Raw genomic sequence first — 16,171 nt, 5'->3', positions numbered from 1 at the left:
CAGACAAAGACCTAGAGGCAGACAAAGACCTAGAGACAGACAAAGACTAGAGGCAGACAGAGAGGCAGAGGGATCAAAGAAAATCGGCTGAACACATACATACCCTAATCAAAATGAAATACATGTAACTAAATCAATGTAATCAGAAATGGTGACCCTACTCACCAAACACAATTGCCCAGGCCCAACCCCTGTCCAGGGGGAATGGCTGTTTTGCCATGGCGATGGTAACCGAAGCAACAGTGTCTTCACCACAACTAGCACTTTAATAATTCAGCCTCTCTCAACCTCTCACACTCAGTCGTCATGCTGATCAGTGCTGCCATGAGGTGTCGATAACTCCATGTTTCCAGCTGACCTGAATAACACAGCAACAAAATTATATCAGAATTTTTTTCTCCATTTTGATTACATGTATTTATAGTCATACTTGTCCCTTTGCTAGAAAATGTGTGTCGCTTCCTCTCAATGGAAATAAAGATCTAGCAACAACATTAAGACTGCATGTTTCGGGGTAATCTTCAACCCCCTGCACATCTGGCTGACTGACCCGGGGTCTTTTACATGCCCCAGCTATGACACGGGGGTGGGACATATTATTGCCTCTGAGTCTGCACATAAAGACTATAGTTGACCTGAGGTTCACATAAAGTCCACCAACTGATGGAGCGACCAGGCCCCTTTACGATTGCTGCATAATGATGCGGAACCAATCTCCTGGCACCTGAGAGAATATTAACAAGCATTAAAATGAAAAAGTGACTATATCAATTATCATCCTCAAAAGGATGTTTTCATGAGGGTGGAAGTCGCTTGTTCTTTTCACTGCTCTAATGCTTTTCTCTCAGCTGCCAGGAGATTTGTTCGGATTAACTCTCACTTAATTATTCTTGCTGCACATGTTGTATACATTTAGAGCTCTTATGTCCCTGTTTCTCAGATCACAGCATAAATTCCTTCACCATTTTTGAATGTGCGATGGTTGAACTATGAAATTATCCTTCGTTTTCACCCCCAGCATGTTTAAATTTGTTTTGCTCTAGCCCTCAAACCTTAAAGTCCAGTTTATCTTAATAACATGAGTACTTTCACACGACAGGCGCTGTGGCGGGGTGGTAAGACGCCAGCCTCTTAAAATCGGAAGGTCGTGAGGTCGAATACCGGCCGCCTGGTGGGTTAAATGTGGAGAGATTTTTTCAATCCCCCAGGTCAACTAATGTGCAGACCTGCTAGTGTGTACACGCAAGCACAAGACCAAGTGCGCACTGAAAAGATCCTGTCATCCATGTAAGATTTCGGTGGGTTATAGAATCACGAAAATACCCAGCATGCTTCCTCCGAAAGCGGTGTATGGCTGCCTAAATGGCGGGGTAAAAACCTACTCGTGCAAAAACATGAGTATACGTGGTAGTTTCAGCCCACGAACACAGAATAAGAAGAAGTACTTTCACACCCATCTGACTGAGAACTAGCTGTGAACACCAGGCAAATGTGATCCCCACATCTGTGCACATGCAGCTAATGCGAGAAAGACCAAGATAACTTTTCAGCATATCACCGTCCATGTCAAAAGCACCAGTTACACCCCGATCACTTGACAGTGGAGCTCCCCTTTCACTACCTCCATATTTAAGACTGTATGTCTGAGGCCTGGGAACACCCGTTTTGCACTTGGAGTATTCTCAAGTAAACTTGGTGTATTTTCATAAACATGAGCGTACCCCACACAACATTTGAACATCCATGATTAAAACATGCTTCACACGCGTCCGTCACACGTAATTACGTGTACCTATACATTTAAAACAAATGCTTTTTTTCAATGTTTACTGACAAAAACTGTAATCATGTGTCAAAAACTGGATCAGCTTCGGGATGGGCTTGTAAAGAAAAGTAGTCTAGGAATTTTTCTCGTCGTATTATTTTCCCACTGACCGTACTGATCGTATTTTCGACAATCATGCGTACAAAATATGGCGAAATCGTATGGGTTCCCAGGTCTGATGTCTCCCTTTTAAAACCTCCAGTTACTTCCTCAGAATTTGTGTTCATTAAACATGTACCTCTGTAAATTTACACCCATTTCAAGACTGATGACCCTCCTTTTGAAGACCTAATTTTCTCAGATTTTGGAGGTCATTACTAACTGCACAGTGAATCCAAGAAAGATGCAGATACCTACCCAGAATAACAGCAAGTCAAATGCACCACAGCATTCTGAGGGCTATACTAATAGCACAGCTAATCCAAGAAAGCCATAGATACCTTCCCAGCATATTAGAATGTGAATTGCACGACAACACTCTTGAGCCATAGTAACAGGTCCTCTACAAAATGACACCTTTTTTTTTTAGCAGCATGTACTTTGTAACAGTGCAAACCAAGGTACACAGGTACCCATGTACAAGGTGCATTTGCACCCATCTCAAATGTCACTTAACTTAGGCTGGTTGTCGCGACATATTTCGCGCTACTTTATGTATACTGTCACCTGGTTGTCACGACATATGTCGCGCTAATGGCTCAGTCTGTTTGGTCGGTTCCGATTACCTCCCATGGATGCGAAAACCTATATGACCGTTTTTCTTTATTTTTATCTCTGTTAATTCACCAGTGGCTATGTAACGTGTGTTACAGAATTACACCAGTGTAAGGGTTCATTCTGGTTTCAATGTCTGCATGTATGACTGAAATGGCCATGATGTTCAAGGCTGCGTCACTTCTTTCACACAGCAATTCATGTTAACACGACAGACTACCTCAGTTTATTATGTAACATGCTGATAGGTATCATGTTTCCTCTGAAACAGAAAAGCTATTTACATTACATGGCTAAGCATGCAACATTGGTTTGTTTGTTTGTTTATTTGTTGCTTAACGTCCAGCCGACTACGCAGAGCCATATCAGGACGAGGAAGGGGGGGATGAAGGGGGCCACTTGTCAAGCGATTCCTGTTTACAAATGCACTAACCCATTACTTGTGTCCCAGCAGGCTTTAGTAAAACTAAATTAATACCTACTGGAAGATTACCAGTTTCCAGTATGTTAAAATAGGCTTAACCTATCTACTGCTGGACTTACATCAGAACACTAACAGATTAAACTATACATGAATCGCGAGACAAGCGGCAAGAGAAGAGATTTTTGGAAAAAATACAGGCGAATGAGCAAGAAGGCAGAAAAAAGAAAAGAATTCATGAAGAAAAAGAGAGCATGACAGGAAAGAGGAACCAAAAATCTACCTAACAGCAAACTAGAAAGCTCCTGCGGTTCCAAAAACAGGAGGGGCTTTTAATTTCATAACCGCAGTGCCCCACTGCGGGATGCAACATTGGTGCGGAATAAAGTTAGCGCATGATCCTGCATTCACTCCCTGCTGACGCTTAACCCTTGTAATATGGAATGCAACACCAGGCTGTTACCAGAATGAAAGTGCTTGCTTATGTGCATCCGATTAAATTAGAATCAAACAACGATGACGCAATTTTACGTATAAATGAATAAGCAGGTTTCTTGTGGACCCAGCAATATTTCGAATTCGACACAATGAGCGCTTCTGGGGTGATAACGCGAGACAACTCCTGATACCAGCAGAAAGAAAGAAGGGGCATAACCTCACCAGAACCGACCATTGTCTGTTTATCGTATAAAATGCACGACTTACACACGAACTGTTACCAAACCAATATGCTATTTGGGACCAATGCAAGTTTTTTTCCCTTTCTCGTGTGATCTTGCCGCGAGGTGGCGCCAGTTACCAGCCGAAAGAAAGAGGGGGCATAACCTCACCAGAACCGCCCATTAATGCAACTCAAAATCATCACACTTCTTTAAGCTTGTGACGTCACTTCAAGGGGCCTGAATATCTGAAACACGCCGTTTGAATAAAATGTCATCTGTCCAGACTTTCATCAGAACTTTTACCAAAAGCGGAATATGACGTCATCAAAGATATTTATCGAAAAAAAGAAAAAAAACGTCTGGCGATATCATACCCAGGAACTTTCATGCGAAGTTTCATGAAGATAGGCCCAGTAGTTTTCTCTGAATCGCTCTACACACACACATACATACATACATACATACACATACACTCTTCAAAAAAAGTTAAGGATCGGTTGAAAAAACGGATCTAATTATAAAAAATTGCCAAAAAATTAAACATCGACATAATAATTAAAAGATTAATATGTTTGAATTAACAAATGAACAATGAGTCTTGACCTAGAATTTTGTTTGGCAGGCAGAGTTATTTCCCTTTGTGGGACTTCTCAAAAGCTTCTGTATTTTGGAAGAAAAAGGGTGTTTTTTTATAGCCCCATGAAATTTGTGGAACGCATGCCAGGGCAAGAGGTTGTGATGCATGTGCTACAACAGGGTCCTGGCTATGAACATCGCTCACCAGCTTGTGTTTAAAGGTTGACACGCTGACACAATTATGCACAGTAGCAACATGCCCCCACGAAGAAAACTGAGCGATTTGGATCGAGGAAGGGCAATAGGATGGCTACAAGACGGTGTTGCTGCCAGGCAAGTGGCCCAGAGGCTTGCAGTGGCTCCCTCTGTCATCATCAGACTGAAACAGAGATTCCAAGCAACTGGAAGAGTGCAGGAGCGACAACGTTCTGGTCGGCCGAGAGTCACCACACAAAGAGAGGATCACTTCAATCAGAGGCAGGCCATGCAACAAAGAATGGCTACGGCAAACAACATTAGGCAACGCCTACAAGCTACCCCCAACACTGTTGTTAGTGGTCAGACGATCCGAAACCGCTTACACAACTTTGGCTTGCGTGCAACGCGTCCAGTCCGAGGAACAACCCTGACTGCTAATCACCGAGCAGCTCGCCAAGCCTGGTGCACTCAACATGTGAGGTGGCAACGTCAGCAGTGGGCTCAGGTGTTGTTTACAGATAAGTCCCGCTTTTGCTTGGAACCTGCTGATGGTCGCATCCGAATGTGGAGGCGTCGCGGAGAGCGCTTCGCAGAAGGCGCCGTTCTGGAACAAGAGCGTTTTGGCGTAGGCTCTGTGATGGTCTAGGGAGGGATCAGCACACGTCTAAGGACACCTCTGTACCATGTAGTGGGCAACTTGACTGGTTTCCGCTACCAGAATGAGATCCTGCAACCCCTGGTCGCTCCAGCCCTCCAAGCGATCGGCCCTCGTGGGATTCTTCAGGATGACAACGCACTTCCCCATCGCTCTGCAGCTGTAAACACCTTCATCCAGCAGGCCAGGGTCAACAGGATGCTGTGGCCAGCCAACAGCCCGGACCTGAACCCCATAGAGGACATGTGGAACGAGCTTTGTCGTCGGGTACCGCAACATCACCCTCCTCCTGCCATTCTGGGTCAACTGCTGCAATGGCTCCAGCAGGAGTGGAATGGAGTTTCCAGAGCATTCATATGCAACCTGATCCACTCCATGCGCCAACGATGTGTTGAATGCCTGGCACAGAACGGAGGGCACGCGCGTTATTGACACTGATTCACATTGTTGTGAATTCCATTTTCGAGGGTTGTCCCGTTTGACACACTCTAGCTATATTGTCGCTGCCGCGTTCGATCTTTGCTTTGTTTGTCATTATCAATCAATCAATATGAGGCTTATATCGCGCGTATTCCGTGGGTACAGTTCTAAGCGCAGGGAATTTTTTTTTTAATATATCCTTTTTTTTTAATGCAATTTATATCGCGCACATATTCAAGGCGCAGGGATTTATTTATGCCATGTGAGATGGAATTTTTTTTAAACAATACATCACGCATTCACATTGGCCAGCAGATCGCAGCCATTTCGGCGCATATCCTACTTTTCATGGCCTATTATTCCAAGTCACACGGGTATTTCGGTGGACATTTTTATCTATGCCTATACAATTTTGCCAGGAAAGACCCTTTTGTCAATCATGGGATCTTTAACGTGCACACCCCAATGTAGTGTACACGAAGGGACCTCGGTTTTTCGTCTCATCCGAAAGACTAGCACTTGAACCCACCACCTAGGTTAGGAAAGGGGGGAGAAAATTGCTAACGCCCTGACCCAGGGTCGAACTCGCAACCTCTCGCTTCCGAGCGCAAGTGCGTTACCAAGAATTCGGTCTTGTCTGTTTTGTGTGGCGTGCTTGTAAAAAAGCGATCCTTAACTTTTTTTGAAGAGTGTACACCACCACCTTCTCTCGGCTCGTCTATGTTAAAACATTTAGTCAAAACTTGACTAAATGTAAACAAGTCGCGAAAGGCAAAATTACTACATTTAGTCAAGCTGTGGAACTCACAGAATGAAACTGAACGCACTGCATATTTTCACAATGACCGTAATCCGCCGCTAGTGCAAAAGGCAGTGAAAGTGACGAGCCTGTTCAGCGCGGTAGCGGTTGCGCTGTGCTGCAATAGCATGCTTTACTGTACCGATTTCTTTGTTTTAACTTTCTGAGCGTGTTTTTAATCCAAACATATCATATCTATATGTTTTTGGAATCAGGAACCGACAAGGAATAAGATGAAATTGTTTTTAAAACGATTTCGGAAATTTAATTTTAATCATAATTTGCATATTTTTAATTTTCAGAGCTTGTTTTTAATCCGAATATAACATATTTGTATGTTTTTGGAATCAGAACATGATGAAGAATAAAATAAAAGTAATTTTGGATCATTTTATACAAAAATAATTTTAATTACAATTTTCAGATTTTTAATGACCAAAGTCATTAATTAATTTTTAAGCCTCCATGCTGAAATGCAATACCGAAGTCCGGCCTTCGTCGAAGATTGCTTGGCCAAAATGTCAATCAATTTGATTGAAAAATGAAGGTGTGACAGTGCCGCCTCAACTTTTACAAAAAGCCGGATATGACGTCATAAAAGACATTTATCGAAAAAATGAAAAAACCGTCTGGGGATTTCATACCCAGAAACTCTCACGTAAAATTTCATAAGGATCGGTCCAGTATTTGAGTCTGAATCGCTCTACACACACACACACACGCACAGACACACACCACGACCCTCGATCGTCTCGATTCCCCCTCTATGTTAAAACATTTAGTCAAAACTTGACTAAATGTAAAAAAACAAGGCTGTGTCAGCCCACCGGGTCTGAAAAGGCCACTGCTGTTAAGCTTGTCAGAATAACAACCGAAACAGAACAATTGAACTAGTTTCACTTGAACAATGCCTGTGACAAATCAAAGACCTGTTCTCACATACTCTACGCTCTGCGGATTATACACTGCTAAGAAATTATGTGTCACACCCATTAATTGCTGTCAGTACTGAGCAAAATAATTCTGTGATAAATGTAAGGTTGCAGATGAAACCTATCCAAGATAATGTTACATGCATATATATACTTCCTTCCACACACACACCAACATCACTGCCAAACAACAACAGCAACAAAAACACACACACCAACATCACTGCCAAACAACAACAGCAACAAAAACACACACACTACAAAGTAGTTGGAAACAAATGAGATGAAATTACACCTAACCTGTCAAGCTGAAGCTCATAGAGACGATGATCCCAATCAATTGACACAGACAACAATTCTCACACATCTACTATCCAGATTTAGTTCACACCCAACACGCAGTTCAAACCAGGGCAGTATGTTGCTAAAAGTATAAATGCCCCGTGAAGGCAAACCCCACACACTTGAATGTTACCTGGACAATCATCCCCCCCTCCCCCCAGGTAGAGGTGGGGAGACTTTTGATGTTAACATTCATTTCATGCTTTCACCCACCTGGAGGGCCGAGGCTCGACTGTACGTATATATAGTTACCCGTTTGTTTCAAGATGACAACTCACACCTAGAATATCAACAATGAACATCATGCTTTGGGCTATTTAGGGACCCCCCTGTGCCGCATTTGCTTGCCCATTAGAATGTGTGTGTGTGTGTGTGTGTGTGTGCCTGCATGTGTGTCAGTGATGGTCTGCGCATGTATTTGTGTGTATATAGACATAATATATATGCATAATGCATGTATGTAAGTCAATCTCTCAGTCTCTCTAAACCTCACACACACACACACACACACACACACACACACACACACACACACACACACACACACACACACACACACACACACACACAAACACTAGCTATCACACTTTGAAGGGCACTGATAAGGCCAAAGTTGTGAATCCTCAGAGTCAGAGGCTTATAATACCAGTTGACCTTTCACAAAATAGTCCGACATTGTACAGAGCCTTCCATAAAAACACTCTTCGCCTACTTGGAGTTTTGCACAGTCATAGTATACATTTCAGCAGACTTAATTCCTGCACAAACATTGATCTTTCACAAAATTGTATGAAATCCAAAAGCTATTTCTTGAGTATATTATTAGGCAAAAAAAAATAAAAAAATCTGTTTACGGTAACATAGCCAGAAAAAATAGGGTCCGTAGGTCGGGACTTTTTTTTTTCTCCAAAAAAACATATTTTTAAGTTACTTTGCCAATAAACAAAGACTTTTTATGCAGAGGGGAGAGAGAGATACACAAACACATGCACACAATACAATTGTAACATTTCTTACACTTGTATACATGTTCAAACATTCTAGTCAGCAAACACTGTCACTCCTGAAGTGAATGGAAACTTTATTCCTTTCTTTCTTTCTTTGGTGTTTAACGTCGCCACGGAGAAAGGGGGGGGGGGGGGGGGTGAGTTGGGATAGAGCCACTTGTTAATTGTTTCTTGTTCACAAAAGCACTAATCAAAAAATTGCTCCAGGGGCTTGCAACGTAGTACAATATATTACCTTACTGGGAACTGTATTCCTTTATGAAGGTAAAACAAATACTTTCAACCTACAAATACTACACTTCAGACTACCTCACACTCACTCCACCATACTGTGGTACATATATTAAAGGTCCTTGTCTACATTTTATACATAAATAGACATTTGACCAATAAAATGCCGAGTTTATTCTCTACAAATATAAAAAATACCCCCCCCCCCCTTCGATCAAGAAAGACGAAGCAAGGGTAGCCGTTTGAAAATTCATTGTAGTATTTCAGCATAGTAGGATATCCTTATTTGGGAAATGCCGAGGGCAAAACTCCTCCCGAAAACCGTGCATTTCTTTCATCATCTGACATAACTTTTTATCGAAATCTAACCATAAGATTATTGAAAAAAAGCAAAAATGTAGACGACCATCTTTAATCTCCTCAGGAATCAAACAGCAGCTCTTGAGATTTGCACAGGAGTGACTGTAAGCAGGATGGGCATGCATGAATAAACTTTATGTACGGAATGAGTCACACAGCTGCTGTCAGTTCACAAAGTGAACCTGTTCAGTGTTGTTCTCAGGCCTTGCTTGGTCTTCGGCCATTTAGTATTATATCTAACGCATAATTGTTCTGACACATGGCCGATGGAATGTCCGATAGTTCTGTGTGTAAGAGTTGTACATGTATTTGTGTGTGGTTTGTGAGTGTATGTGAGAGAGAGAGAGAGAGAGAGAGAGAGAGAGAGAGAGAGAGAGAGAGAGAGAGAGAGAGAGAGAGAGAGAGAGAGAGAGAGAGAGAGAGAGAGAGAGAGAGAGAGAGAGATTGAGGATAGTGTGTGTGTGTGTGTGTGTGTGTGTGTGTGTGTGTGTGTGTGTGTCTGTTTGCATGTGAGTGTGTGTGGGCTGTCTTTTGACATAATAATTTTGTTCTGGCCAGGACATTTTGACCAATATCCATTTTGAACCCAGGTCCAACTGCTGTCTGTGTGGGGTGGGTACATTAACACTGGATCAAAGTATCTGTCTACTGGAGCATGAAAGGCCAATGGCAGTCAACAGGTGCGTACCAGCTCCGGTATTGACAAAGTAAAATGGAAAGAGAGAATGCTTTGTGTCCTACAGGCTAAATATTTCGCCTCTTAAGGACAAGATATGGGTTATATGATTCGAGTTTTACGCCCTCACGGCTTTTGACGAGACACACAAGTGTATGCGTGTTTAGGTGGTATCAGCCATCTGCACTTATGGCAGAATGACCAAGATCTTTTACATGCCATTGTGGTGACATGGGGGTGGGACATGGCTTCCGTCTCTGTGTCTGCACATAAGGTTGACCCGTGTCCGCCCCGGCCCGAATTCGAACCTGCGACCTTCCGATCACAAGTCCAGTGCTCTACCAACTGAGCTACCGGGCCCCCAAGGTATTGACAAAGTGTAAATATCAAGGAACTAGAAGTATGTGGCCTTGTCGGCCTCAACATAAATGTCATGATCTTTTATGGTTTTAGTTATTGAGGAACACACACTTGCACACACATGGCCCAAAGTCAGAATTGGTGTCCATTTTTGTGACATACAAAATCAATTTTAAAAATGAACATTTTCTTTGTTTTGAAAATAGAGATGTATTTTAGAGCATAAATACGCAAGGAACAGCTATGATTTAAGAAAACTCATGTTTGATCACTTCACAGATTCAGGTTTAAAAGTTTGCAGGAGTTCATAACTTCACACCGTCACAAAATTTAGACTTGTTAAATCATTGTTGCTACAGCAGTCCCTCTCATGAACGGACACCCTTGGGCCATAGCAAAACTGTCCGTACATTGCAGGTGTCCGGTCACGGGAGGGGTGACCACACCACCCCCTCCCCCATACACACACAGAGACACACAAACAACAGCATTGAGTCTATGCTAATCACTTCTTGTGGCTGCTAAACAATAAACTCCTAATACTTCTTTAAACGTTCTGTAAAAATGATTTGTATGAAAAGTGTTGAAAAGAAGAGATAAAATAAATCCTCAAGGCAGTGAACACACTCACCATGCACTGACATACGAAAGCAGCCACACAAACACAGCACAGAGGAGCGTGTGCAGATGCTTTGCAAGAATAAGCTTGAAGACCAGTTTGAATAAATAGCAGCAGATAGAGCTGCATGTCATAATCATGTAATTTATTTTCATCTTGTCTGGCTTTATTGACTGCATGCCGATCATGTGGCATGGCAGTGACTTTTCACTCTTCAGTCGGAAATACACTGTACATAACACAGCTCTCACTCTCCCTCACTAAATGCCTACCCCAAGCCGTGACAACTGATGCTTGGAAATTGTGTGGAAGAGTACACCTCTCTATTTCTCTCCAATGCTCTTCCTGCTGACATGCAGTGACACCGGACACCCCACCGAGTTTAGCCAGCTACCCCTCCACCCCCCCCCCTCCACCCCCCCCTCTCTCTCTCACTCCCTCCAGCCATGTACTGTTTGGGGCTGTGGCCAGAGAGGTCAGCTCCAACTGTTCACTCAGAGCAAAACCAGTTGACTGTGTCGTAACTTTTGACAAAGCAAGACAACTGAAGGGTTCACAGATTAGGCAACCGACTCACTGGTCAAGGCTGAGGGGAAACAAGAGTATCTTGTCAATGAAAGAGGTTACACACAGACACACGATGCTGAGAACTGTGGCCGGTTTTTCACTCTCTTTCGCTCAGGACCTTCATCGACTGTGGTTTCTGTTGTTTACGTCCAACAGACAAGAATAAAGAGCACAGTGCAGTTTCATGTTGGCATCTTCGCATGTACTCCACTCCTGACCAAAACTACCCCCCCTCCTGATGGGTACAGGTGCACTCAAGTTACCAGTGACTGTCGTCACGCCATTGCGGCTGTGATCTTTGTACCAAGAGCCGGACTGCTCTGTTATCGATTTTGTTGTGGTGAAAATTTGACGATGGTCTGTCCGTACATTGGAGGTATGACCTGCTGTTGGGACCGAAAATGAGTGTCCGCGTCCACGTTTTGCAGGTGTCCGTTTAAGGGGGGGGAAAATATAGAAGGAAAACACTCCGTGCCGAGCAAATGTGTCCGTACATGTCAGGTGTCCGCTCACGCCGGGGGCCGTACATTGCAGGGACTGCTGTACATGTATTGGGTCTGTTTTAGACATCTGAGCAAATTGCTACAGCAAATTACTTTGCATTTCAAGCAAGTTAAACTTGTTTTGGCCACGCATGATGCAGATGTGAACTCCATTAATGGGAAGTTCATAACTTCACATAATTTACTTTTATTGGTATAATAAATTTAATTTATACAGGCAGGAAACAATTTGTTTAGTTTTTTAATCTGAAAAAGGTGAGCTGGAACATGAAGGTAATTTTTGAAGATGAAGTGTGGAGAAGATTTTTTGGTTATCTGTATTATTTATAGAAATTAATATTGTCACAATTTTTTCACAGCAAATATTGGCATAAGTTATCATTAAATCTACAATTTTGCTGTTTTTGTGCAAAATGTGCTTGAAAAGTACCATCAAAAGGATTTCAATACACCAAAATGTTTGTCTGACTCAAAGAGTTGGCAGAAACTGAAAGTTTTTTTAGAATGTCCTAGGAGTTCATAACTTCACACCGTGACATCACAAACTATGGCAAATTCAAACCAAAGTAAGAAAGTGCATATGTCATCTTATTTTCTCTCCAGCTACTCTTTGTAATCAACATACAACTAAGTAATAAAAGTAAAACATTTGTGAAAACAAACGATAACAAAAATCATAAAATGTGAGCGTGCGCATAACTTCACAAGAATTTTTGTTATGTTGGTCTCTAGTACAGTTACTGTATAATATATTTGCAAAACAATGACAAACTGAGAACACAGAGTTATAGTATAGGCTAAAGCTGCACTTATATTACAAAATCAGATTTTAATTGCCAAAATAAAACAAATTGTTTGAAACTTGTGAAAGTTCATAACTTCACATCAATCACACATTTATACTAAAATAACTAACTAAAGTCTCTTGCAAATAATTCTAAACAACTTAATGATTTACTTAACCAAACTCAGTCATGAAAACTGTTACCGAAATCATTATTTAGTTAGTGTTTATGTCAGCTGACTGTGTGTTCATAACTTCACATCATTTATTTAACTGAAAAGCTACGTACTAAAATCTGCTGGTAAATTAAAATAAAAATGACATCAAACTGTAACAGCCTACTCTGGAGAAGAGCAGCACATCATTTGAGGTAGTGATTTAGTGTAGTAAATTAATTATTGTGTATAAATCATACTCATGGCATGTGTTCATAACTTCACACCGTGGGGCTGAGGGTCAGTTGATGTGAAGTTATGTACACCGTGCAGTCAACCCAGATTCATGCTGGAATTATCAAAATGTAATTTTGAGGGTTGATATTCAGAAAACTTCTTACAAAATGTCCAGATAAAGTCAAATGTACTCTTTTGCTATTAACAAGGCATTATTTTAAACACGCCCTTGAAAAATGAGCTTGAGTTATGTGAAGTTATGAACTTCATGACAAAACGGCTAAGTACTTCAGAAAGAAACAGTCAGCAGCCAGTAGATTCTTTTTGTGATGAAAATCATGGTACAGTGTAATTTGGAAACTGAAAATAGTCATTTTACATATATTTTGGGTTTTGACATGAGTTAGTAACTCTCACATAAAAATAGTGCACAAGACACAGAGAAAATGGCTAACTAAAGCATACTGCTTGACTTTAGTGACAAAAATTGCTTAGTATCTAAATCTAATGTACTTTTATATGCAAAATTGCTGTTCCACTACAACCTTAACTTTCATGGCTAGCATTTAAGGACAAAAAACACTCTCAGTGGAGATAGTAGGAAAGTTCATAACTTTCTCACAAGAATTTTTTATTTCTCAATTACTCAAACACCAATGAATGAACTTGATGCAAACTTTCAGTGTGACTGCTGCTAGTGGATCCAAATGCATTACAAAGCTAGGTGTTCCCCAACCAGTCAATTTACTCATTTTATAAGGCAAAAGGTTGGAAAGTTCATAACTCTTTTTTCACAAGAAAATCTGCACATAAACTTCAAACTACTTTTGAACATGCAAAAACAAGTCAAACAACCCTTTTTATGTTTTATACCTCTGCAAAACATACTGTAAAATACTTTTTTACAAAAATATATCAGGTTTCAATCTTTAATTATTATTTAGAGCTGATCAGTGAACATAAATGAAGTCTTACGGAAATAGTTATGAACTTTCTGTGAAATTTTGTCTCCCCATTTTCTGCAGGCTCACTGACAAAATTCAAAAACTTTGCTTTGTCAAAGGTACATTTGAGTTTTACTGGCTCAGTGAAAAGTCATTCATGACATTCTGTCCCATAAAGATGACAGAGTAGACATGTTTCAATATGCTGTAAGGTCATGTCACAAAAAATGGCCAAAATGTAGTGCTGCTGACTTCAGATAATGGCGACATTTTCATTAAAAACAACAACTGAGCACACAATGTTTCTCTAGGTGTGTACTTCCTACTTTTTTTTACAAGTCTCATTAATCTTTACAAGGATTTTATTTTTCTTTGATGTACAAATCAGGTTAGAGCCAAGGTTGCACAGCTATTTCAGCTGTGGACACCATTTCAGACTTAAGGCCACATACTGATACACATGCAAACTGTGACTGACACACACACACACAATTCAAACACACACAGTTGACAGCTCATATAGCGCGAACCACAGTAAACTACACTCTCCGCGCTTTTCATATTAATTAACTATGAATAAAACCATGCTATTTAAACATCAATGATCAAATACATAATAATACATTTGAACAAAATAACGTAACAATGAACTTACAGCGACACATTATCCACTCAAGTAAAGGGGATGAGGGTAGAGACCAATTGATACCGAAGAAAAATCAATTGATCAGCCCAACATCACTGATACAAACAATCATTATACTTGACTAGCCATAGGTTGTAGGGACGATAAAAAACATAGTCATCATTTTCACCAGTTTTCATTCACAAACACCTGGGAAATAAATCTCATGTTCCCCATGCAATAAATCCCCGGTTACCATAGTTGCAGGAAGCAGGTTATACATGGATAATCAAAAGCAAACCCAATAGAAACGCTCGGGGATTCTTCGGCTCTTTTCATTGGAGTTTCCCCAGACCTAAACAGACGACACGACACTGCTTTGCAAAGTTCCAAAAACGAACTGGCAAAAGTAAACAAAAACAAAAACTACTTCATGAAAGGTCATAAATTCACCACAAACAAATGAAACCTAGCGATATGTTTTGTCTTCTTACTAAGTCAATGGAGTGTGTGTATCTGTGTTTCGATACACAGACGTTCGGAGAAACACGAACGTCAAGTTCAAGTCAAACCAATTCTTTCTTTCTTTCTTTATTTGGTGTGTAACGTCGTTTTCAACCACGAAGGTTATATCGCGACGGGGAAAGGGGGGAGAGAGCCACTTGTCGATTGTTTCTTGTTCACAAAAGCACTAACCAAAAATTTGCTCCAGGGGCTTGCAACGTAGTACAATATATTACCTTACTGGGAGAATGCAAGTTTCCAGTACAAAGGACTTAACATTTCTTACATACTGCTTGACTAAAATCTTTACAAAAACTGACTATATTCTATACAAGAAACACTTAACAAGGGTAAAAGGAGAAACAGAATCCGTTAGTCGCCTCTTACGACATGCTGGGGAGCATCGGGTAAATTCTTCCCCCTAACCCGCGGGGGGAAGTCAAACCAATTGACCCCTGCACAAGACGTTGTATCGATAAACGAAGCGCAAATAAGAAATAATAATAAAAGTAAAGAACATAGCAACAAGATATGCAAACATCTAACAAAGCTGAGCAAGCAGACTGACAGGTCTAATGAAAAACAAAGAGGCAACGAGTTGGAAACAAGATCGTGATTCTTTCCTTTGCTGCACGACGCAAATCTTCTGTGACCTTTGACCCAACATAGCTTCCACATTCGATCACTAAGCTTAATATTTACAACTGAAAACCGAGGGGGTGGAATACTGAGAGGAACCTACAGAACTGTGCATCCTCAAACCTGACATATTTATCTCAACATCTTATGAACTCAAATCACAGAAAGTTGCTTTCACAGTAGGCCAACTTTGATTGCAACAACGTGCTGGGGCCCCAAACCATGAGTTATCAAAATGGAACTCGTGTTTCAAAGCATGGCTCCCTGTGTTGATTTGGCACTTATTTTCTCACTACCAAAATGATGATAAAAACGATGTTTGGTGGTTTGTTGTCAGACCAGCATTTTTGTTGGTCATCGGGGGGCATATCGACTTTTGTTTCATATTTATTGACCGCGGCCTTCGGCCTTGGTCA

At 41.1% G+C, this 16,171-nt stretch overlaps 1 protein-coding gene and 1 long non-coding RNA gene across 2 annotated transcripts in view; both read right to left on the bottom strand.

Moving 5' to 3' along the window:
- Positions 1-16,171, bottom strand: part of LOC138983859 (uncharacterized) — a 410,309-nt gene that overhangs the window by 20,458 nt on the left and 373,680 nt on the right. The gene's annotated exons all lie outside the window — the stretch shown is intronic.
- LOC138983846 (monocarboxylate transporter 12-B-like) overlaps positions 1-16,171 on the bottom strand; it is a 36,891-nt gene that overhangs the window by 12,441 nt on the left and 8,279 nt on the right. Inside the window, exon 2 of the mRNA XM_070357188.1 lies at positions 166-358. Coding sequence (XP_070213289.1) covers positions 166-220 — 55 coding nt within the window. The 5' untranslated portion in view covers positions 221-358. The remainder of the gene's footprint in view (positions 1-165; positions 359-16,171) is intronic.

Source organism: Littorina saxatilis, linkage group LG13 (assembly GCF_037325665.1).
Source record: "Littorina saxatilis isolate snail1 linkage group LG13, US_GU_Lsax_2.0, whole genome shotgun sequence".
Classification (NCBI taxonomy): Eukaryota; Metazoa; Mollusca; class Gastropoda; order Littorinimorpha; family Littorinidae; genus Littorina; species Littorina saxatilis.
The sequence above is the reverse complement of the archived record's forward strand: the minus strand, read 5'-3'. Positions and strand labels throughout refer to the sequence as shown.